Consider the following 26,814-nt stretch of genomic DNA (forward strand, 5'->3'; position numbering starts at 1 on the left):
TTCTTCATGAATGTCTTAACCGTTCTCAACAACCTTCACTTGTTGGTCCCCATGTAGTTTCAGAAACAAACTAGTTGAGATTTGACTAAGGTAGCATTAACAATATAGGTCAATCTGAGGCAAAATGACATTATTATGACACTGAGTCTTATGTCCACATTTATTTCAGATTGCCTCTTTCAATAAAGTTTTAAATTTTTATCTAAAGGAAAGTCTTATATATCTTTTATAGAATTAATCCTAATATGCCTTATAGTCATTTTAGTCTCTGTTGACATTTATAATTTTTTAAGTTGTATTTCCTTTTTTCTTACTGCAATATAAATGCAACTTATTTCCATAAGTTGATCTTGTATTTGGCAACCCTGCTGAACTCTTAAAATTTTAATAATTTATCTAATATTTATTTTTAGTTTTTATTTTTAAATCATTAATATGCAAGTATAGAATTTTACTGAAGGCTTTCTCACATTTATTGAGTTAATGTTTTTTTTCCTTTGTTAATGTAGTAAATTACATCTATACATTTTCTATCTTACAGTATCTTTGCATTCCTAGCATAAATTCAACTTGGTCATGAGGCATTATTTTAGATAAATACTGTTTGATACATATTGTTGAATTGGGTTTGCTGATATGTTTTTGGATTTTTATATCTATGTTCATAAATGTGAGTGCTTCCTAATTTTCTTTCCTGTACTGTCCTTACCTGAATTTGGTATCAAGTTCATACTTTTCTCACAAAATAAATGAGAGAACCTTCCATCTTCTTCTACTTTCTTTGGATATCTGATAGAACTCATTGCCTCATTGCCTCTATAGGCCTATTTTTTTCCTCATTATTTTTAATTTCTACTATGAATTCACATTCCTCATTTTTTTCCTCTAGAGGCAATCCTGTTCTGAACCAACTGATAGCTTTGTGGTTCTCTAGTGTGTCATTTTAAAACTTATTTTCTGGCTGGGCGCAGTGGCTCAAGCCTGTAATCCCAGCACTTTGGGAGGTCGAGGTGGGTGGATCACGAGGTCAAGAGATCAAGACCATCCTGGCTAACATAGTGAAACCCCGTCTCTACTAAAATATAAAAAATTAGCTGGACGTGGTGGCGCACGTCTGTAGTCCCAGCTACTCGGAAGGCTGAAGAAGGACAATTGCTTGAACCCGGGAGGCGGAGGTTGCAGTGAGCGGAGACCGCTCTGAGTTAATTTCCTGTATTCCATGATGATTTTTTTCTTTGATCCACAAGTTACTCAAAGGTATGTATGTATCTTTTTATTAGTGACATCTAATAGCAGTCAGTGTACAGCATCCTATATGATACCAATTCTTGGTACTTTGTTGTGATTCGCTTTATGGCCTAGGTCGTGATCAATTCCTGTAATACTTCATGTGAGGTTGAAAAATATGTATTCTCTAACTGATGGGCACAGATACAAATATATATTCACATCAATTAGATCAAACTTGTTAACTGCATTGCTCTATTTTTCTAGGTCTTGATTCATTTTTTGTGTATGTGACTTGACTCAATAAAAGATGTACTGAAATGTCTCATTATGATGATAAATTTGTCAATTTTTTCGTGTGAGAGTTTCATAAATCTTTTATTTTGAGATGTTATTAAATACATAAAAATAGAATGTCATATACTTTTTGTCATTCCAAAGTAATTCTATCCATAATAATGCTTTTGCTGTAGTTTGCTTTGTGTAATATCAGTTTAGCTTTGCAAATTTACTTTTAGTTAATATTTGCCCAGATGTAGTTTTCTATCCTTTTACTTCCACATTTTATGTATTCTTATGTTTAAATGTGTTTTTTTATCAACTACATATCCCAACCTTTCAATCAGTTTTTCAACTGGTCAGTTTGTTCTATGTACATTTATTATAACTGATATATCTGGATATATTTTTGTCTATTTTGTCTTATTTACTCTGTTTTCTCTAAGTTTTTTCCCACCCCACCTTTAAGTATTAAGTAATGTATTTTCATCATTTTGAAAGTCATAGTTTTCTTTTTGTTGTTACCTTAAAATTTTTTTTTTAATTCCCAGTTTTTCCTGTATCATGTCTAAAAGACGACCATATAAGAAACCAGACAGGTTTTGGAGTCAAGCAGATTTCAAATCTACCGGAATCTCAGTTCTGCCATTTACTAGCCTTGTAATCTTGGGGAAATTCCATACTGTCCACTAGCTTATTTCCTCAATTGTAAAATGCAATGATTACAAGGCTTACATGAGATAACCTATTTAAGAAGTTATGAACAACAGCTAGGTCACAGCAAATGCTTTAAAAATAGCAGACTTTTCAATTCAAACAGATGTGGGTTCAAGTCTTAGTTCAAGCAGAGAAAAAAGGTCATTAAGTTTTAAGAAGAGAGTTTGTAGGGCAGGGAAGGGGCGGTTTCAATGAAGATTCCTTTTCAGTCCTAATTATAATGTTTGAAGCTGTGAGAATAAGCTTTGACTCTAATACCCATTTGGTGAACTTACCCTTTATGATATATGCATAGACAAGGCAGTCTCGCTATAGTATCTCCCTGCTGCAGTTCTTCAAGGCATATTGCACATTCCCCAGCATCTTTACTCAGTACATCCTCTGAAGAAAGAGAAAATGAATTCAGGACAATATAATTATCCACCAAATTGAAAAAAGAATTTTGTGAATGCTAACTGATAAAGAGTTGTGATTCCACCTTACTTGGCTTATCTTTTCATCAGAAATACATAAAACTCAGCACCTGTATTTGAAATACTATTCGTACGTGACTCAAAAATGTTTACCTTTACTTCCAGTATCTCGAGTTTTCATTTCTATCTTATTGAAGCATTACAGTAAGCAAAGATAGTACAGAAGCACCCAACGTGCACAGATTCTGTTCTACAACTTTATCAGTAAGCTAGGTATTTGTTTTCCTTTAGTTTGCCCAAGGTAGTTCAAAGAATTTTACAGTGTAATGTGGTGAAAAGACATGAAAATAAAATACTATAATTTTTAAAATTCTAATAAAATTGGGTAAGTTCAATAGATCACCCTGAATGTGGGACTTTTAAAAGTTGCTTAACTCAAGAAAATGCAAAGGAATATCAAAACTTTTACGTAAATTCTGAAAGAGACTTTTGGAAATTTGAGGATTTCAGAACTGAATGCAGCAATTCTTCATAATCTTTTTCCATGACAATGCCAAGCCTATTCCAGGCATCAAATGCAGTGGCTTCCAAAAGCATCTGCAGGGTATTAAGAAAAACAAAACAAAAGACCTCTATGGTGTGCTTAAAATCTCCAAGGGTGAATCGCTTTATAATGCAAATGTTCCTTTTGAAAAAAATGAAAAGGTTCTCTCAATCCATGTTTTATACTGAAAATTTAAACTGCATTCTAATGTTCAATGTTAACTTTTAAAAGCAGTTTGCTTAAAATAGAGTATGTAAGTCAGATTTATTTTGTGACTCTTTTTTTAAATGTAGACTGAAACATGCCATTAGTGAAGAACATGAATAAACTTCTCCAAAGTATATGTTCTTCGTTTAGAAAATGGAAAGCTAAAGCAGGAACATGCAATATGAATTTATACTAGAAATAAACAAATTACTGCTTTTTGAAATAAAAAAGCCAAATATGCTAAATGGGAAGGACTACATCAATCTCTACCTAAATTCTTAAAGAGAAAGGCCGGAAGTATTCTAAAGTTAAGTGTTTGTTTGGTATGCCCATTCCTCCTATAAAAATCAACCAACAAATTCAATTGTGTACATATCTGTAATAGCACACAGCAGAAAAATTCATTCTATAAGAAGTGGTTCTTCCCTTTAATTATTCATTTTGAGGCTGCACATTATGAGGGAACTCAGACTCTGGTCTAGACAAGAGAAGATACCAGCAGATGATTTACTCAGAAGGTTGGAGGAGGTAAAAGGGCACCTTCTGCAGAATAAGCAAGGCCTCAGCAAGAACTGTTTATATCAGGTGAATGCACGGAATATGTTAGGAGGGATTTTAGCTAACTACTGGACAGCTCACAAGCTAATTTTTACAATCAGAAACTTAGGCAGGTAAAGACTTCTGAACAAGCAAAGCTGGAAACGGAAAATGTTATTACCACTTCCCTGAAATGCACTCCCTTTCCCCATTCTTGTTCTCTTGGCCCTAGAGATCCTACCCACTACTCACACCCCATCCTGCATCCCACGCCTTTTCTTGTTCTCTTGATCTCCATCTTTCTCTTACTGTTCTGGTATCTTTCAATAGGACATTCAGATAAGGAACAAATATAATGTAAAGCATCTAACTGATAGCAGTGAGAACAAAAACAAAAGGATCTAAAGGAAACACTAAAAAAACTTGGTAAAGGTCTGTAATTCCAAATAATATGATATATTCTCACCACTTACATATTTTTTCACCACAAAAAATACCGTCTTATCAAATAATTATATAAGTTCACAACTAACTTCAAAAGGTCAACCACTACTTTTTATCAAACCTAAAACATCATAATATGCACCATTAGCTTTATATATCACCAAGTTAAAAAAAAATGCTTCCATTAAACTATGATGCAACACTGATTTTAGACACATCTCGTTTTCAGAGCTCTTCAAAGTCTTTGAGATGAGAATATTTTAAAAAGTCTAAATTTTATCCTACTTATAAGAAAATTTATAGTACAACAAAGACAAATCCAACTTGTCTATAATTAACTGAATGATATATATTTTAAGAACACAATGCTATTTTAAAATCGACAGGGGCAAGAGTTATCCCTTAGATGCTTTGCAGGTTCTAAGTTCAAACAATCTTTATAGTGTAATTCAGAATGCTGGATTGAAGTCATTTTAAAAATAAGCTCCCTTAAGCCCTAGTAATAAAAAATAATTGGAACTGTACTTCACAATTGTATTTTCTGTTCAAAAAAAGCATACCTGTAAAAACATTCCAAACACACTGATTTCAGTGCAGAAGCAGTCCAATATCCACTAAAAATAGCTTCTAGTGAAATAATCTCTGCTCAGAAAATTAAAAACTAATGTTAACTCACTGTAGCCATTGATCAATTGCATTTTGATGAGCGACTCTGAGTTAGAAGAAGATAGTTCACTCTGCCTTCAAAACCTCATGATTGCAGCTTCAAATAGCAAATGCTTAACTTTTCACATTGTAAAGTCTTGTTTCCAATGGAATGTGTCTTAGTATGTTTAAAAACATTTTCGGTTTTGAAAATTCACTGTGCAATATGATTAATTTCCACCTACCTGGGGGTTTGCTAAAGTAGTCCCCTCTCCCACCCCTATAATGACACTTTCATTCAATGGAAAGTTTTGAGCTTTCACCATCACATAAGTAACTAGGTTTCACAATTGTGAAAGAGTTGTCAGTAATGTGATACACTCATAGTTAAACAGGACCTGGAAATACCACTAAACCCAGGATACTGAAGCATCTTCAAGACAGTTGGGAAAAGATTAAAAAATCTTTAGCCAATCAGTTGAAAACGTTCATGCAGGTGTCATGCACAGGAACTAAGGGGTCAACATTCTAGACTGGAATATCGTGGGGTAGACTACTAACTAGCTAAAACTCGTATTAAAGAAGCAGAGAAGGGAACACTCACAGAGTTAACTACCACAGCTGGCTAGTCTGGACTCCGCCTCCACGAGCAATGATCAATGGAGACACGTGTGACTGTAAACAGGGAACGAAACGTGTTCACTTGAGGTCAGGAGTTCAAGATCAGCCTGGCCAACATAGTGAAACCCTCTATCTACCCAAAAAATCAGCCAGGCATGGTGGTAGATGCCTGTGATCCAAGTTACTTGGGAGGCTGAGGCAGGAGAATCGCTTAAACCCAGGAGTCGGATCGGAGGTTGCAGTGAGCCAAGATTGCGCCACTGCATTCCAGCCTGGGAGAGAGAATGAGACTCCATTTCAAGAAAAAAAAGTGTTGTTGCTCATAGCTCAACATCTAGAGTAGTAAAAGTTCAGCGCATTGCTTATCAATTTAACACCTTGTCTTATTCATGTCATCAATGCATTAATTTGGAGGTACTGATTACAGAAAAAGAAAAGTTAAAAGACTGGAAAAGAGCAATGATTTTTAACCAGAATGGGCACTCGAATCACTTCAAAGGGTACATTTTCAACATATAACAAAAAATTACTATGTACCTGAGTCCAATCCCTGGAGATTCTGAAATCCGTGCCTGGTTCACAAATGCTACTGCTATCAAAGAATAGCATATTGAAATACAAAGAGCCTAAGATTTAAAGTTGAAAACTTAATATGATTTTCCATCTCAATATTAGCTATATAACCTGAAAAATGTTCAACCTTGAGTTTCCTTTTATTCTTCTTTAATATTAGTCTGTTAAAGGTACTCAAAATATCAGATAAAATTTTAAAGAATTGTGTGACAAAACCTTGTAAGTTATAAAAACACTACACAAAATATTAGTTTTTATTATCAGATAGTACTTCACGAACCTCTCCAAAAACAAATTCAGTCATCTTCCTATTTCTTTTTCTCTCCATCTTAGGATTCTACTTGTTTCAAACTTACACAGTGTCATCAACTAACTCCATGAAGACCAGGAACTTCTTCCTGACTTAGTCATTTCTAGGCACCCTATTATAACTGCCACGCTGGGAACAACTCCCCAAGCAAACGACACTGCCTACTTAATTTATGTTTTCGTTTCATTCCATATTTTTACAGGATGAAAAACATACACTTTTAAATGTGCTTTTAGACATATTTAAGTCACATGTTAATCTGATGAAGTAACTATTGTTACACATAAGGAAACTGAGGCTCAAAGAGTAAAGTAACTTACCAGAAGTTACTAAATTAGTAAGTATTCAAATTTACACTAAGTCCTTGGCATTTTTCCTACTTCATGAATTCTGCCACAAAAAACAATTTCACTTTAAAGTAGCATAAATACCAAAGCAACTGAACTGTTTCAAACAACTAAGTTTTAAGTACTCAAACAACATATATGAAGGAAGTATTCTCAAGACTGGTCACACACTTTACATTCTGGATAAAATAACTGGTATCAAAAACGACCTTACAATTAACTGTGTACACAATTTAAAACAGCCCTGTCCAAGAGAACTATTGGTGATGAAAAACATCTTTTTTCTGTGCTGTCCACAAGGTAACCATTAGCCACATATGGCCTGAAAACAGCACTTGAAATGTGGCCTGTGCAACTGAAAAACTGAATTTTTAACTTAATCTCGGTAAAATATAAAACCTTAAAATATATAATAGGTAATAAATGCACATTTATAAACTAGTTACAAACTTGTTACTTGATATTTCACTTACAGCTTCTCAAGCTCTTAAAATTTGCATTGTCGAAAGTAATTACTTAAAATTCAAGCAGCCAAATATGCAAAATTAAAATACTTAGCAGGTCCAAGCACATATCCATATAGTTACTGCAGATCAAGACAACATTTAAAAAAAAAAAAAAAAGCAAACAGCCAAAATTCTTAAAAAAAAACAAAAAAACCAAACCACAAATAAGACTGAATTTGTTAGAGGCAGCCAAGGAAACTTCATGCGAAAATTTCATAATCATCACAAGTTTTTTTTGAGATCAAGCATCCAAACAGGTATATGATCTTTTCAGCAAAATACAATGCCAAGCACTATTATGGATCAGGCATTTTACCTGAAGATTTATTTTTTGTTCTTGAACCCTCAATGATAGCAGTAGAAAACAAAAGCAGCTGAAATGTGAAATAATCCCTAGAAAAATCAAGAATTAAAAAAATTTACAACATTAGTAAAAAGCAATTACTCAAAGAACAAAAAGTTGGGGCTCTCACGTTTTAATAATACTTTCAGATGTTAAGTTATCTTACAGGTATAAAAGGATGTAACACTAACTAATTCTTTCAATTACAGATCCATAAGCTATTACTGTACTCAAATATAAATAGGCTTAGAAATGATATTTAACAAAGGGAAGCTGCCATTTTCACTGTAAGATACATATATCAATAAAATATGGGAATAACATTTATTAATCTGGGCTTCTTTGCCTAGATGCCACTGAAAATTACTTTTTCAATGCTTCTCTAGGTTAAATGTAACTAAGAATTGATTGTTAAACATGTAGCTACCCTTCATCTGCGCTGTTATAAACTTAATGTAATATTAATACTAATTCTTCAGGAGGAAACAGAATTTGTGACTCTTTTGATGACTTCTTAAAAAATAGTTTATACTCTTGGGAATATTCTGGAAATCAAACTTTGGTAAATTTGCCAAGGAAATGTAACTAAAATAAAATGGAACACAAACCAGAAACTCTAAAAACTACAATATACAAAAGGAATACTAAACCTCCACACTCAGACATAGCTTTCTTGGCCCTTTTTGCTCCTAACTTACCTTAAAAAGCTAACTCAGGAGTAAGCATTTTATAAAATTAAGTACCTAACAAGCTAAAAGTCGTCACACGAGTTGTCCAAGAAATTATTAGATTACCAGTTATTTCCCAACCATCAAATCAAACTGAGATCATTTTCCTATGCCCTCTCTTTATCACAAAACAAGAAACTAAAACTTAAAAGCCATTATACTGATTTGCTAAAATCTAAACGAATATTTTCCTAAATGAGTTGTCCACATGAACAAGAAAAAAAAAATGGAACTATTGAATACAAACCAAAATAGAATAAACTATACTTTGAAGTAAAATTTCAGGTTCATTTCTCTTCAATCACTATGGAGAGAAAAGCACCAGTCCCGAAAAAACAAAGCTAATATCTTTATCTGATTTTCAAGCTTATTACTATGTACTTTTAATATTAGACAAATGTATTAAATCTTAATGTATGAAGGCTCATAATGGCAATAAGAGTCTAGCAATGTGGGTAATATGTAGCAAGTTTTAAAAGGAATTTACAGTTCAGTTTCAAACTCTAACTCTTCCAATTTATTTGGGAATATAACGGGATAATTAATAGTGCCTACCTCACAGGGGAGTGGTAGAAATAAGTAATACCTCTTAAATGCCTAGCAATATACCTGGAATAGAGCAGGTGTTCTGAGTAGTAGCAACATAATTATTGGCAAGAAGGGACTCTGAGCTTGTTTTCTGCAATCTGAAGTGGTAATAACGATGAAACCTGCTGGACCTGTCTTAGGATCCTTGTGAAGATCTAAGGAGATAATGCAAATGAAGGCAGTCTCATGGAAAAAGAAGAGGCTTGAGTTTTGGACAAGTCACAAACCTCTTTGAGCCTCATTTTCATAAAATAAATTGCAAGTCATAACACCTAATCTCACACAGTCTTTAATACTGATGATTAAAAATAAATCTAATAAGTGTGAAAATACGTAAAAGGCACTAAATGTTAGCTGAATGTATAAAAAATTTTACTACTGCAATATTCAAGTAAGCTGGGAAATACCAATTCAAACAGCTATTACAACATGCAACAGTACATATCAAACGTTACATGAGAACTATCATTAGATTTATAAATCAGGATTGAATATTCTGTCAGAATGAATTTGAGGAGTAGTATTACAATGTGTGTATCTCCTATGCTTTTGTTCTAAGTGGAGTATATAAGGCTTTTTCTCTTCTGCTTCTTCTAGAGGCTGTGAGATGTTTAGCAGGCTGACTATAATCAGTATGCACAGGTCACAAACTCAGATGCCTAAAGATGTAGCTCATTTTAACTATTTTATAAGAAAAAAGAACAGTAGAATTGTGACAATAAATGCCCACTGAATTTGGTCTTGGTTTATTTTTAGAGAATAGAGGGGCAAACTGGTACATGCAGTCCTATCTAAAAGGGGCAGCTGCTGTTAAGAGGAGAATGCCACGGGAAAATAAAGGCCTAGGGTGGCCAGATGTAGATTTAAAGTAGGTGGAAATTTAGGTATTCCGGTGAATATTTTCATTTCCAAATACTCAAAAAACATATCTGATACTGTGTAAGCCAAATAAAACACAACTGTGAGTCAGATGTGGCCAATATTTAGCCACCTTTGTATTAAACAGGGTAAATTCCATGAGGGTAGGGACCTTGTAGATTTTGCTTATCCCAGAATGGGGCATAGTGTTTTGCACATAGTAAGTGCTCAATAAATATTTCTTGAACAACTAATGAAGCAACAGATCTCAGAAGACTAAGGAAAACACCTTAGTGTTACACCTTAAGCAACAAGTGAAGAGCCAATGAACAGAAAAATGCCCCAAAGCAAAGGGTTGTTGTTGCCACTGACTTGAGCACTTTGACTACTTGTGGTTTTGGTGACTCAGCTGAGGTCAGGTCTTTTTTTTTTTTAATTTTTAAGTGTATTGACTTTTTTATCCTGGAAATTCCTATCAGCCACTCAACCAAAAATCACTGAATATGTAAATATGCCAAGATTACCAATAAATGTCTGTCTGTTTATTATACATAGTCAGGTATTCAAAGTATGTATGAACAGGAAAAATGTTTTAAATATCCATTCCTGAGATAATAAGGCAAAGCACAAAATGCTAACATATTTAGAAAAATCAAGCATCTAAGAACCAGCAGCTCTGACTAAATTAGAACTTGTGCAACACGAACAACTGAGAATTCTTTCTTAATCCCTTTATCTTGCTCCTCAACTACTAAAATAACTGACTAACTGCTAGATTCTGGAGAATATAAAACTAGACTCATTTGAAACCCCAGGTAATGTAATCATGTGAAAATAAAGAAACAGCAAGTGTGAAATGATTTTCTTTTTTTTTTTTGGAGACAGAGACTCGCTCTGACACCCGGGCAGGAATGCAGTGATGCAATCTAGGCTCACTGCAGCCTCTGCCTCCTGGACTTAAGCAATTCTCTTGCCTCAGTATCCTGAGTAGCTGAGACTATAGGCATGTGCCACCATCAATATTTTTTTTCTTTTTAATTGTTCTAAGGAAAGGGTGAAAAACATTGCTTTGAAAAAAGCTTTATTTATTTTCACTGGACTTAGGCAATGTCTACTAATCTTTAAATTGCCCAAGCAGTCAGCAGTACCTGAGTGAATTTAAAAACAGGGGAGAAGGTTGCTCTTACTGACAGTGAAAGCACTGGAAAAAAGCCACAGAGCTGAACTGAAAATGAAAACTCTTCCTGCTCCCAGGAACAACTTCCATATTCAAACAAAAAGTCTTCCTATGACAAGCTACTGACAGGCTCACAAAAGAGAAACAACTTTTATTCTACCTTTTTCTGTTTGAGAAAAAAGGTGACAGTATGACTGACATGCGTAATGAGAGATTCTATAACTTGTAACACTATATAACTGAGAAAGTGCATTAACTATGTAAGTACATGCAGTAATGGGTGAGGGGAATCACAGCAAAAAAATTAAATACACACCTACTATAGAGGCAGAATAAAATAAGGGAGGGAGGGAGAGAGCAAGGGAGAGCGAGAGGAAGGAAGGAAGGAAGGGAGAAAGGGAGGGAGGGAAGGAAGGGAGGGAAATAACCAGCTTGCATCACAATGATAGAATTAAATTCACACTTACCAATATTAACTTTAAATGTAAACGGGCTAAATGCCCCATTTAAAAGACACAGGGTGGCAAATTGGATAAAGAGTCAATACCCATCAGTGTGCTATATTCAGGAGACCCATCTTATGTGCAAAGATGCACATAGGCTCAAAATAAAGCCATAGAGGAATATCTACCAAGCAAATGGAAAGCCAAAATAAGCAGGGGTTGCAATGCTAGTCTCTGATAAAACAGACTTCAAACCAACAAAGATTAAAAAAAAAACAAACACACAAACAAGGGCATTACATAATGGTAATGGGATCAATCCAACAAGAGCTAACTATCCCAAATATACATGCACCCTATACAGGAGCACCCAGATTCATAAAGCAAGTTCTTAGATACCTACAAAGAGACTTAGACTCCCATATGATAATAGTGGGAGACTTTTAACACCCCACTGTCAATATTAGACAGATCAACAAGACAGAAAATTAACAAGGATATCCAAGACTTGAACTCAGCTCTGGACTAAGCGGACCTAACGGACATCTACAGAACTCTCCACCCAAAATCAACAGAATATATATATTGTTCTCAGCACCACATCACACTTATTCTAAAACTGACCACATAATTGGAAGTGAAACATTCCTCAGCAAAAGCAAAAGAATGGAAATAATAACAGTCTTTCAGACAACAGGGCAATCAAATTAGAACTCAGGATTAAGAAACTCACTCAAAACCACACAACTACATGGAAATGAAACAAGCTGCTCCTGAATGACTACTGGGTGAATAACTAAATTAAGGCAGAAAGGAATAAGTTCTTTGAGACCAATGAGAACAAAGATACAACATACCAAAATCTCTGGGACATAGCTAAAGCAGTGTTTAGAGGGAAATTTATAACATTAAATGCACACAGGAGGAAGCAGGAAAGATCTAAATTCGACACCCTAACATCAAAATTAAAAGAACTAAAGAAGCAAGAGCAAACAAATTCAAAAGCTAGCAGAAGACAAGAAATAATTAAGATCGGAGCAGAACTAAAGGAGACAGAGACACGAAAACCCCTTAAAAAAAAAATCTATGAATACAGGAGCTGGCTTTCTGAAAAGATAAACAAAATAGATAGACCGCTAGCCAGACTAATAAAGAAAAGAGAGAACAATCAAATAGACACAATAAAAAATGATAAAAAGGATATTACCACTGATCCCACAGAAATACAACCTACCATCAGAGAATACTATAAATCTCTACATAAAGAGACTAGAAAATCTAGAAGAAATGAATAAATTCCTGGACACATACACCCTCCCAAGACTAAACCAGGAAGAAGTCGAATCCCTGAATAGACCAATAACAAGTCTGAAACTGAAGCAATGATAGCCTACCAACCAAAGAAAGCCCAGAACCAGACGGATTCACAGCCAAATTCTACCAGATACAAAGAGGCGCTGGTACCATTTCTTCTAAAACTATTCCAAACAGAAAAAGAGGCACTCCTCCCTAACTCATTGTATGAGGCCAGCATCATCCTGATACCAAAACCTGGCAGAAACACAACAAAAAAAGAAAATTTTAGGACAAAATCCCTGATGAGCATCGATGTGAAAATCCTCAATGAAATATTGGCAAACTGAATACAGAAGCACATTAGAAAGCTTATCTACCACAATTAAGTTGGCTTCATTCCTGGGATGCAAAGCTGGTTCAACATAGGCAAATCAATAAATGTAATCCATCACTTAAGCAGAACCAATGACAAAAACCACGATTATCTCAATAAATGCAGAAAAAGCCTTCGATAAAATTAAACCCTTCATGCTAAAAACTCTCAATAAACTAGGTATTGATGTAACATATCTCAAAATAATAAGAGCTATTTATGACAAACCCACAGCTAATATCATACTGAATGGGCAAAAGCTGGAAGCATTCCCTTTGAAAACCAGCACAAGATAATGATGCCCTCTCTCACCACTCCTATTCAACATAGTATTATTGGAAGTTCTGGCCAGGGCAATTAGGAAAAAGAAAGAAATAAAGGGTATTCAACGAGGGAGAGAGGGAGTCAAATGGTATCTGCTCGCAGATGACATGATCGTATATTTAGAAAACCCCATCATCTCAGGTCCAAATCTCCTTAAGCTTCGGCAACTTCAGCAATCTCAGGATACAAAATCAATGTGCAAAAATCACAAGCATTTGTATACACCAATAATAGGCAAACAGCCAAATCATGAGTGAACTCCTAGTCACAACTGATACAAAGAGAATAAAATACCTACGAGTACAACTTACAAGGGATGTGAAGGACCTCTTCAAGGAAAACTACATACCAGTGTTCAAGGAAATAAGAAAGGAAACAAACAATTCACATGAAAAAATATTCCACACTCACAAATAGGAAAAATCAGTATCACATAAATGGCCAGACTGCCCAAAGGAATTCATAGATCCAGTGCTATCCCCATCAAGCTACCAATGACTTTCTTCACAGAATTACAAGAAACTACTTCAAATTTCATATGTAAGCAAAAAAAGAGCCCATATAGCCAAGACAATCCTGAGCAAAAACAACGAAGCTGGAGGCATCACGCTACCTGACTTCAAACAATACTACAAGGCTATAGTAACCAAAACAGCATGATACTGGTACCAAAACAGATATATAAGACCAATGAAACAGAATAGAGGCCTCGGAAATAACACTACACATCTACAACCATCTGATCTTTCACAAACCTGACAAAAACAAGAATAAGGAAAGGATTCCCCATTTAATAAATGGTGTTGGGAAAACTGGCTAGCCATATGCAGAAAACTGAAACTGGACCCTTTCCTTACACCTTTTATAGAAATTAACTCAAGATGAATTAAAGACTTAAATGTAATACCTAAAACCATTGAAACTCTAGAAGAAAATCTAGGCAATACCATTCAGTACAGAGTTATGGGCAAAGACTTCATGACCAAAACACCAAAAGTAATGGCAACAAAAGCCAAAATTGACAAAGGAACCTAATTAAACTAAAGAGCTTCTGCATAGCAAAAGAAACTATCATCAGAGTGAACAGGCAACCTACAGAATGGGAGAAAATTTTTGCAATCTATCCATCTGACAAAGGACTAATCCAGAATCCACAAGGAGCTTAAACAAATTTACAAGAAAAAAACAAGCAACCCCATCAAAAAGTGGGCAAAGGACATAACAGACACTTTTCAAAAGGCAACACTTATGTGGCCAACAAACACATGAAAAAAAGCTCATTATCACTGGTCATTACAGAAATGCAAATTAAAATCCCAATAAGACAGCATCTCACACCAGTTAGGATGGCGATCATTAAAAAGCCAGGAAACAATAGATGCTGGAGAGGATGTGGAGAAATACGAACACTTTTACACGGTTGGTGGGAGCGTAAATTTATTCAACTACTGTGGAAGGCAGTGTGGCGATTCCTCAAGGATCTAGAACCAGAAATACCACTTTACCCAGTAAACTCATTACTGGGTATATACCCAAAGGATTAGAAATCATTCTACTATAAAGACACATGCACATGTATGTTTACTGCAGCACTATTCACAATAGCAAAGACTTGGAACCAACCCAAATGCCCTTTAATAATAGACTGGATAAAGAAAATGTGGCACATATATGCCGTGGAATACTATGCAGCAAGAAAAAAGGATGAGTTTATGTCTTTTTCAGGAACATGGATGAAGCTGGAAACCATCATTCTCAGCAAACTAGCACAGGAACAGAAAACCAAATACTCCATGTTCTCACTCATAAGTGGGAGTTGAACAATGAGAACACATGGACACAGGCAAGGGAACATCACACACCAGAGCCTGTCAGTGGAGCAGGGAGTGGGCTAGGGGAGGGATAGCATGAAATACCTAATGTGGGTGATGGGTGCAGCAAACCACTATACATGTGCATACCTATGTAACAAACCTGCATGTTCTGCACATGTATTCCAGAACTTAAAGTACATTAAAAAAAAAAAAATGGGCACAGCATCTTTGAGCAGGAATCTGGCAAATAATTATCAAAAACAGGAATGTACATATCCTTGAATAAGCAAGGCTTCCAACCCACAGACATACTCATACACATACAAAATACTGGGAACAGTTTAAATATCCATCTATGTACACGACTGGTTAATATATTGCAGTTTATCCATCTATGAAATATAAGGCAATTGTAAAGAATGATGAAGGTCACCTGGAATAATTGCTATCATAAATTATGAAGGCTCAGAATTGTGTACAGCAGGATATCACTGTGTAAAGCATAGTGTGGAAAGAATATATGTATCTGGAAGGATCACAAGAAACTGGTAGTACTGGCTACCTCTTTTAAGGTGATTCAGGTGAGAGAGGAAAACATATTACCTATTCAAAAGTAAAATTAAAATTAATTTAAAATAAAGAGAAATTTTACTAATTTAAATAAATTTATTTATAACAAAGCAAAGAAAATAATTAAATTTTCTTAATTTAAATAAAGAAGCAAAGATAGCAACCAAACGCAAATAAAAAATTTGGGGGAGACAGTTCTCCATGGGTGTCTCATGTTTCTGCATGTTTTGGACCATATTTTCAAACATGTTTGTAAGAGCGAATAGCCCTGGAAGATAAAGACAATGTCACCTCCAGAGAAAAGGACAGACATGACTACTTCCCATGATAAAAGATTTAGTTTCCCAAAGCTGAGGAGTTCCCTATTCCGCAATGCAACTCACTGAGTGTGCAGATGTTACCTGGCCCTCTTGGGCTTAAGGAACTGACACAAGAAAATGCTGATATTCTAGCTATTGTTATTGCTATGAGTAATAAAGTTCCTTGATTTTGATTAAGGACTCATATACTCTGTGGGAATCCATAAAACTGTAGCCAGGCTAACTTACTGGATTCCAAGTAGGCTATAATCTCAGACCATTTACAGTTTCTAACAAGTATAAGTAAAAAAAAATTAAAAAAATAAAGCAGAATCTAAGGCTAAAAGCTTTACATGGGATAGAGATGACTACTTTGTAACATAAAAAAATTCAATCCAACAAGAACATGAGTCATAAATATTTGTGCAAACAACACAGTTATGAAATATATAAGGCCAGAAAACATCGCTGCAAGGCAAATAATACCAAAACAACCAAGAGACTTTAAAAATGAGAAAAAGTTGATAAAACCACAGTCACCGTAGAGATATTTTAATAAACTTCTTTAGACCAAACAGAAGTAAGGATACAAAATATTTCAATAATACAACCAAATTCAATTATGGGAAGTACACACACATCCACACATATTTTCTAATACATACATACATACATATACATATCTACACATATGGGTCAGAGAAATGCAGATTTTACACTCCACAAAAGAAAATATATATGCTTCTCTTACATTGACAATTTCCAGAACTCAATGATGTACTTGGCCACACAGAAAACATCAAAACATTAAAAATATATAGACAAGTATGGACAGCTTTCTCTAATATCAAGATCAAAATGACATCCCATTATACAATCTCCCCTAAATTTTATTTGCAATTATAATGCATCTTTTCTACTTAATCTCTGAATGAAAAAGTTAAAAATTAAATGAGAAATTAGCCTAAAATACTTTCATTATTAAAACTTTCATTATTTTCCCTTATTATTTTTGTTACTTTAAAAACACTTAAAATATTAAGAATTAAATACAGTTCCTCCCAAAACAAAGCCACTGTGTTAACACTGCCCACCCAGAAACCAAACTACTCAGTGGCTGAGAAGATACATCTTACAGCCACCTCTGAGGCAAATCCAAGGCAGTGCTATGTATAATCAGGGCAATGTTGACATAAAGCGGGGAGGGGAGCACTTTTAAAAGTTTTATACAAGTAATATGTAGTCATTGGAAAAATACTCACAAGCCATTTCTTTACCAATCTCCTCTAAAATGTTTCCTGAACTCAACAAAATATTCAAGCATTTTTGTAGTATCTTTACTCCCTCCTTTAGAAAAATCATAACAATCACATTTTATAATTTTCACATTTGCCAACATCAACATCTGTAGCATACGGTTTACAGCAGCTAAGCACTCTTATAATCTCTTTACCCCTGAATTGAGTCACTACACTGCTAACCCTCAAGTTGTTTCCAGCACTCACTAAACGCAGCTCACTGTTTCTTTATAAAGCCTCTGACACGCCTCTTTGCCCTTCCAACACATCACCTACACCCTGAACATGTAAAGTAATGAACCAATCTCCAAACTAGTCTTTAAATAAACTATTTTCCTTATAAATGCTTTTGCATACTAATATACGATATTCCAAGTTCCAAACAGTTTACAAAAGAACTTCATCATACAGCTATAATTTATCTTTTTGCCTTCAATTTTCTTTTAGCATTCTTTCTTGCCCCCAACTATACCTGCCCAGTTCTCTCTAAACGTGGCCTTCCTTTCTCTCAAATCTTCATCCTTTCAAGAATGAAGAACGAATTTAAAAACTAATTTATTTTTTACTATATGTATACGTATATATAACTATACATATGAATATAATGATTCTGGGACAGGCGCGGTGGCTCTCACCTGTAATCCCACCACTTTCGGAGGCTGAGGCGGGCAGCTCATGAGGGCAAGAGATCAAAACCATCCCAGCCAACATGGTGAAACTCCATCTCTACTAAAAAATACAAAAAATTAGCTGGGCGTGGTGGCGCACACCTGTAGTCCCAGCTACTTGGGAGACTGAGGCAGGAGAACTGCTTGAACCTGGGAGGCAGAGGTTGCAGTGAGCCAAGATCACATCACTGCACTCCAGCCTGGCGTCTGATGACAGAGCAAGACTCCATCTCAAAAATAATAATAATAATAATAATAATTCTGTAAAAGGGTAAAACTGCTGACAGATGTGGGCTGAGTCATAGCTAATGCTCCTTAATAGAGGAAACACAAAAATGAGATAAATTTGGAAATGTATTTTATTCCTTTAAAATGAGATTTCACTAATACCACATCTTAATGAAAATAAGAACTGTGACCAGGAGAACAAAAGCTTTTAAAGTTTGAGGACAGCTATGCTGTTTCACTTGGCTTCTTGTACTGTTTTCTCTCTTCTTTCTTTTTAAACTCAAGAAAGTTTTCTTGGAATGTTGGAATGATACAAAAATCAACCTTATGAAAGTGAGAGAAGGAAAATGAGACCCCTCACACAAGGCAGGGTTAATATAAAGATTTGTGAAATGATGAGGTAAATTAAAAACCAGTAAACAAAGAAAACAGACGTCACATTCCTTCTCAGATGTTACTAATGAAACCAGAAATGGAACCTCAATCCTACTTCAGGTCTCCTAGATCCATCAGAACTTCCTTTCTTTTCTTCAAACTAAGTATTTTTATTTTAATTTATCTTCTATGCATCTTCTTTTAACATAAGCCATAAAGAAAAAAAAAGTACCTCAACATAAATACATTTATTCGTGTGTATTAAAATATTTCTATTTCTATACAGACTATAAAAGGTTCTGCGCTTCTACAAAGATTAATTTCTGCTAGAATCCTAGTAAGCAATTTGTCATCAAATCTAAACTTTGTATGTCGGTTGGGTAGGCTTATAAAAAGTAGAAATATTATATATTTTCCATTAAACTGTAGCTTTAAGTTGTCACATATGACAGCAGTAGTTTTCTAATTATCCTCCCACTCCCTACACACTTACATTATAGGACTCATACTGTCATGCAAGACTTGTAGACTTCTAACTTGGAATTAAACAACTATGAGATTTTTAAATAAAATATCAAAAAAAAAATTTCGATTTGTTAGCATGTTAGATAATAGAGTTTCCCACCCCCCCCCAAAGCAATCTATAGATTTAATGCAATTCTATCAAACTACTAAAGTCATTTTTCACAGAATCTGAAAAATACATTCTCAAATTCATACAGAACCAAAGAAGAGACTGAATAGCCAGAGCAAACCTAAGCAAAAAGAACAAAGCATCACATTACCTGACTTCGAACTACACTACTGGCTATAGTAACCAAAACACCACCGTACTGGTACAAAAACAGACACAAAGACCAACGGAACAGAGGAGAGATCCCTGAAATAAAGCCACATACCTCAAACCAACTGATTTTCCACAAAGTCAACAAAAATAAACAAGGGAAAACGGACACCCTGTTCAATGAAGGGTGCTGGAGAAACTGCCTAGCCATATGCAGAAGAATGAAACTGAACCCTTACTTTTTACCATATATCAAGATGAATTAAAGATTTAAATGTCAGACTTCAAACTATAAAAATTCCAGAAGAAAAACCAGGAAAAACTAGTTTTTGGACATTGGCCTAGACAAAAAAATAAGACCTAAAAGGCAAATGCAACAATAATAAAACTGACATTTGGGACTTAATTAAAGAGCTTCTTCACAGTAAAAGAAATTCCAACAGAGAAAAAAGACAACCTACAGAATAGGAGAAAATATTTGCAAGCTATGTATCAACAAAGGCCTAATATCCTGAATCATAAGGAACTTGAAACAAGCAAAAACAAATAACTGCATTAAAAAGTGGGCAAAGGACATGAAAAGACACTTCTCAAAAGAAGACACATAAGCAGCCAATACACGTATGAAGAAATGCTTATCACCACTAATCATCAAAGAAATGTAAATCAAAACCACAATGAGATACCATCTCACTCGAGTCAGAATAACTACTGTCAAAAAGTCAAAATGTGGGCCGGGTACGGTGGCTCATGCCTGTAATCCCAACACTTTGGGAGGCCGAGGCAAGCAGATCACCAGGGCAGGAATTCAAGACCAGCCTGGTGAAACATGGTGAAACCCCATCCCTACTAAAAATACAAAATTAGGCAGGTGTGGCGGTGGGTGCCTGTAATCCCAGCTACTGGGGAGGCTGAGGCAAGAGAACTGCTTGAACTCAGGAAGCAGAGAGGTTGGAGTGAGCTGAGATTGCGCCACTGCACTCCAGCCTGGGCAATAAGAGTGAAACTCTGTCTCGGGGGTGGGGGGGTCAAAATGTGGCCAGGTGCAGTGGCTCATACCTGCAATCCCAGCACTTTGCAAGGCCATCATGGGCAAATCACCTAAGGTCAGGAGTTCAAGACCAGCCTGGCCAACATGGTGAAACCCTATCTCTACTAAGAATATAAAAATACAAAAATTAGCCAGGTGTGGTGACAAGCACCCATAATCCCAGCTACTCTTAAGGGTGAGGCAGGAGAACTGCTTGAACCCAGGAGGCGGAGGTTGCAGTGAGACAAGATTAAGCCACTGTACTTCAGCCTGAGCAACAGAGTGAGACTCCATCTCAAAACAAAAAAAAGTCAAAACATAACAAAGTTTGGTGAGGATATGGAGCAAAGGCAACACTTACACACTACTGGAGGGAATATAAATTAGTTCAGCCCCTGTGGAAAGCAGTATGGAGATTTCTCAAAGAACTAAAACCAGTACTACCATTCGACCCACAATCCTACTACTGGGTATCTTCCCAAAGGAAAAGAAATCATTCAACCAAAAAGACACCTGCACTCCTATGTTTATTGGCAGCACTATTCACAACAGCATAGTCATGAAATCAACCTAGGTGCCCTCAATGGTGGACTGGATAAAGAAAAAGTGGTGCACATACACTACGCAGCCATAAAGAAAAAGGAAATAATGTCATTTGCAGCAATATGGATGCAGCTAGAAGCCATTATCCTAAGTAAATTAACGCAGAAACAGAAAATCAAATACAGGTATGTTCTCAAGTGGGAGCTAAACAATGGGTACACACAGACATAAAGATGGAAACAACAGATGCAGGGAACTCCAGAAGTGGGAAAAGAGGGAAGGAGACAAGAGTTGAAAAACTACCTATTGAGTACTATGTTCACTACTTGGGGAACGGGTTTACTAGAAGCCCAAATCCCAGCATTACACAATAGATCAATGTAATAAACCTGCACAGGTACCTCACCTCCTCCACCTAAATTTTTTTTAAAAAGGTAACAGGGCATCTACTGTATGTTTACCTCTCAAAGTCAAGGGTAATATTTCTTTGTAATAGCAACAGCACTCATTACCTGTGAAAAACTATGTGTGAAAAGCTATGAAGACGGGTACTATTTCTAGTCTCATTTTCTTATAAGAGAGAAAACCAAGACTCAGATTACATTCCTATTAAGTAACAGAAGTAGAATCTGGACTCAGCAAGCTCAATTCAAAGTTCGTACAAAGTACTGCTACACTTCGTAACAATTTAAACACAAACTGGTGCTACTTTTGGGGCAGCTATGTGTATTTACAGAAGGGAAGTAAAATTAAAATTAGTGCCATATAAAATGGGCTTACAATTTTGGTAACTGGATGAAACGGTAACTAATGTAAAGTTTCTTATCTTGCCATTTCTGATCCATTATCTTTATAAAGTAAACATCTGACAAATTTCAAATTACTCCATAAAACAAGAAGCATTTTAGAAATGTTAACACAAATGGAACAAAGTAAAATATTATTTTTCAGGTTACAATAACATTTTTCTCTTTTTGTTTCCTATCTGTGGTTTACGGTGTCTCCAGGTATGGATTCATTTTTATTTATGCCAGTTAGGACCACTGTGCTCCTTCAATCCAAGAATTTCTAGCTTTCAGCAATTCTGTAGGGTTCTCTGCCATTTCCCTTCAAATACTGCCCCTCCACAATTCCAGCTCTTTTTCTGCAATTTTTATATGTATGGTGTATGCTCTCATCCCAGGCTCTCTCTCATATGTTCCATGCTTCCCTCTCTATTACCCTCTGTGTAATCTCCTCAGACCTACCTTATACTTGACTAACTCTCCTTGCAGTTCTGTCGAATCTGCTGCTTAACCTATCTATTCAGCAAGATTCCAATTTTAATGATTAATATCTAGTTAACTCTGTATCTTTTTCAAAACTTCCTGTTCTTTACAGTGTCTTATTTTTCCCATATTTCCTATTCATCTGTTTATAATTTTAACAATGTGAAAATAAAGCTGTTTGTAGTCATTTTTAAAGTTCTTGGGGGTGATAATTCTCACATCTGCTGACTCTCACTCATTTGTCATTTTTCATCACAAGTTCACCTTCAACACAGACTGTATGTTAGTAGAGGAATCCCATATGGGTTTAGGAACAGTTCTGGATTTGTTTCTGCCAGGCTCTTCTGGGATAGCACCTACTTTGAGATTTTTCTGTAAGGCAGTGAAAGGGATTTGACATTTTCTATTTCCTTTAACATCACTTCATGGACAACAGTCAATCTGTAGTATAAAAATAACTCTTCAGTTCTGCCTCATAATGTAAGGTTTACCAAGTTACTTAAGGCTACAATTAGGGATCCACATTTAAGTTAAAACTCAACCACAGAAACCACTACTGTACGTAAATGAGCAGAGATGTCAAATCAGAGAACAGAAACTGGCCACAGAAGGCAAAGTTCACACATGTTCAGGCAGCGATAACTTAGACTTTCTTATTTAAAATTCTGCTTAGCAGCTGGCAAGTTTTCTTTTTTCTTTTTAAATTTCAGTTTTAAAAAAATGCCAATATGCCAATTTCAGAAAGCATCCTAAATTCCAAAAGATTAAAATGTGTTTTCAGGGGACAATCTTAAAACCAAGAAAAGGTAGTATATAAGGCAGAAGGCAGGCTTCTAACTTATAACGCATACCTTGGAAGACCAGATTATATCTACAGTGGGAAAAAATATGCTCTTTTCTGCGAACATGTTAGACAGGAATCCAGATTATTAGCAGACTGCATGTGCCAGCTAGAATCAAGGTGCTAACAGCCTGATACAATCACCTGCAATATTTGGGTGAGCTTGACAAAACAGATTCTCCCATGGACAGTGTAGAAACTGGGATATTTTTTCATCACTTTTATTGCAGAACAAATTGCCTTCCAACTGACTCAATCTTTCTCCAAACACGTTTACTTTAGCAGGATAATAGTCACATCTTGCTCTGTCCGTAGAGTTGGTCTTCTTTCTGATGATTCTAAAGAGCTCTGTTTCAATTCACAAGTTTGAAATTTAACTCCCAGAAGACAACTTCATTTCAAGTTGTACCTCTTCTAAGTACACATGCATAAACATAGTACCAACTACAAGTAAAACAAAGATTCCTTAAATATAAATAAGTCTTACTGCCTTGAATCATAGAAGTCTAATGTAAAAACTGAACCATATATAGTATAAAGTATATCATGATCTGGTATAGTTTAAAGACCAATACAATCAAGACTAAGAACTGCTATATCAAAACTACAATGAGGTATCATCTCACCCCACTTAAAATGGCTTTTATCAAAAAGACAGGCAGTAACATGCTGGCAAGGGTGTGGCAAAAAGGGAACACTGTTGGTGGGAACGTAAATTAGTACAGCCACCATGGAGAACAGTACAGAGGTTTCTTAAAAAACTAGAAAGAAAACTACCATATGATCCAGCATTCCTGTTACTGGATATATACCCGAAAGAAAGGAAATCAGTATATCAAAGAGATATCTGTACTCCCATGTTTACTGCAGTACTATTCGCAATAACCAAAACATGCAATCAACCTAAGTATCTACCAACAGATGAATGGATACAGAACATGTGGAAACAATGGAAAATTATTCAGCCATGAAAATGAATGAAATTCTGTCATTTGCAACAACATGGATGGAACTGGAGGCCATTAAGTGAAATAAGCCAGGCACAGAAAGACAAATATATTTTCACTCATTATGTGGGAGCTTAAAAAACAAAACAAAACTCATCTCATGGAGACAGAGAGAAGAATGATAGTTACCATAGTTACCAGAGGCTGGGAAGGGTACTGGGGAAGGGGAAATATAAAGATATTTGATTAATGGGTACAAAAGGCCGGGCGCGGTGGCTCACGCCTGTAATCCCAGCACTTTGGGAGGCCGAGGCGGGTGGATCACGAGGTCAAGAGATCGAGACCATCCTGGTCAACATTGTGAAACCCTGCCTCTACTAAAAACACAAAAAAAAATTAGCTGGGCATGGTGGCGCGTGCCTGTAATCTCAGCTACTCAGGAAGCTGAGGCAGGAGAATTGCCTGAACCCAGGAGGCGGAGGATGCGGTGAGCCGAGATCGCGCCATTGCACTCCAGCCTGGGTAACAAGAGCGAAACTCCGTCTCAAAAAAAAAAAAAAAAAAAAAGATGGGTACAAAAATAGTCAGACAGAAAGAATAAGACCTAGTGTTTGGAAGCACAACAGGACAACCATAGTTAACAATAATTTATTGTGTATTTCAAAATAACTAGAAGAGTAGAACTGAAATGTTCCTAACACAAAGAAATTATAAATGCTTGAGGCGATAGACATCCCAATTATGCTAATTTGAACATTACACATTGTACATCTGTATCCAAATATCACATGTACCCCCATAAATCTACTATTATGTACACATAAAATAAAAATTTTAAATAAGACTAAGAATTTACTAATAATATTTAGTTCATTGTTTGGCTTGTTCTAAATATTCTAGAAGATAAGGGGCAAGGAAATGAAGACAGTCTCTATACTCATAAGATTTATATTAGGTTCACAGACTATACAAGGAATTATTAGGTCCATAAACTCAAAAATGAAGCACATGAAAGAGGGAAAAATATACGAAATAGGCAGTTCTTGACATTAAGGCAATCAATGTTGATGAACGCTCACTGTGGCATTCTAAATTTTTATCATGCTGCCAAAATACCATCTGTAATAGATAATGCCACCCACATCATTCAAAATATTCCCTGCCCTGACAGCCTTGGGCTTCCCATCGGGACTTCTGCTGAGCCAGCTGCCCAAGCCCTGAGAGCTTCTACCTGCTCAGCCAATTTCTTCTTCAGGTACTAGGATTTATTTCAAATATTATCTCTGTGAGAAAGAGTCTGAAACTCTAAATCATCAACTTATATTTGAATTTCTAGAACTCATCTAATTTGGGGCTTATCTATATAAATATATCCAGCCTGAAGAAAACAAGCCACTATTCTTCTTGCTAACTATGTATGTTTATAGATAGTTAAATTAACGTTCACTTAACAAATAAATTTCAAAATTTCAGATCTAGCTACCTTGGAAAAGGCTGCAAAAAGTGTAAGTTAAATGAGCACTATGTTGAAAACCAATGTTCTTGTTTGAGCACTAACACAGTTTAGAGGCCCAATATATCTGATGCATCTCTCTACGGAATCAACATGTAGGAATTCAAATATAAAACTGCGAGGAATCCAATTGATTAAAAAGATTCCGTTTTAGAGATGCTCTGACTTTACCTTGTTCCACTTTATAACAATCCTAGATGGTTTGCCTAGGTATTAAAGAAGCCAATTTTCATTTGGATTCATCACCTGTGATAGAACTCTTGGTGGGGAGTGGGGAGGGTTCTGCCTTTAAAACAAGGTGGTATTAGAATTCTCCTTGCCTATGATAGGAAAGTCATTAATCCGATACCTCTCTGTAACCCTCCACATCTGTCCAGGCAAAACTTCCTTCTCCTTCACTTACTCATAACTGGCCACTGTCCAAGGGTTAGTTTTAAAACCTCAAAAACTATGTACAGTTTTTATTAAGAAATTGTATTTGCTTCTTGCTGTGAATGTTTATACAGTTAATACACACTTTGAATTTTTTATCTCCACAAAATAAAAAATAAAAGAAGCCAGGCATTGTGGCATGTACCTGTAGTCCTAGCTACTCGGGAGCTGAGGTAGGAGGATCACTTGTGCCCATGAGTTTGAGGCTATAGTATGCCATTACTGTGCCTATAAATAGCTACTGAGCTCTAGCCCAGGCAACACGGCCAAACCCTGACTCTAAAATAATAATAATAATAATTTTTTAAAGATATCAGTCAACAACTTTAAGAATGGCTACAACTTTATTAACTTTTTGAATGACATTCACTAATTTCTAGATTGAAATACTGTTAAATATTTAAAACTCGAAATCTTTGGTTGTTACAGTATCCCCAAGCAGAAGGTTACATATTAGTTATATTAGTTCTTAAGACACCAAACAAGTGATCCAGCAGAAAAGTTTAATGATTTAGACACAGTTAAATCAGGAAATTAAAAACCGTAAAACTGTCAAATATCCAAACAGAACCAAAAACAAGCAATGAGGAAAGGATTCCCTATTCAATAAATGATGCTGGGATAACTGGCTAGCCATAAGCAGAAGGTTGAAACTGGACCCCCCTGCCCTACTTCCTTAAACCATATACAAAAATTAACTCAAG

General features: G+C 35.6%; 1 protein-coding gene across 4 annotated transcripts in view; it reads right to left on the reverse strand.

The window, feature by feature from the left end:
• The window catches only part of ZNRF2 (zinc and ring finger 2), a 101,787-nt gene that overhangs the window by 20,083 nt on the left and 54,890 nt on the right, over positions 1-26,814 (reverse strand). For 3 of the 4 annotated variants that reach the window (XM_035253526.3, XM_035253523.3, XM_035253525.3), the window contains exon 3: positions 2,499-2,604. In XM_035253526.3, the coding sequence (XP_035109417.1) occupies positions 2,499-2,604 (106 nt within the window). Of the gene's footprint in view, positions 1-2,498; positions 2,605-7,686; positions 7,764-26,814 lie in introns of all 4 variants that reach the window. The other variant, XR_008473330.2, reaches the window with a different exon arrangement.

Source organism: Callithrix jacchus, chromosome 11 (assembly GCF_049354715.1).
Source record: "Callithrix jacchus isolate 240 chromosome 11, calJac240_pri, whole genome shotgun sequence".
NCBI lineage: Eukaryota > Metazoa > Chordata > Mammalia > Primates > Cebidae > Callithrix > Callithrix jacchus.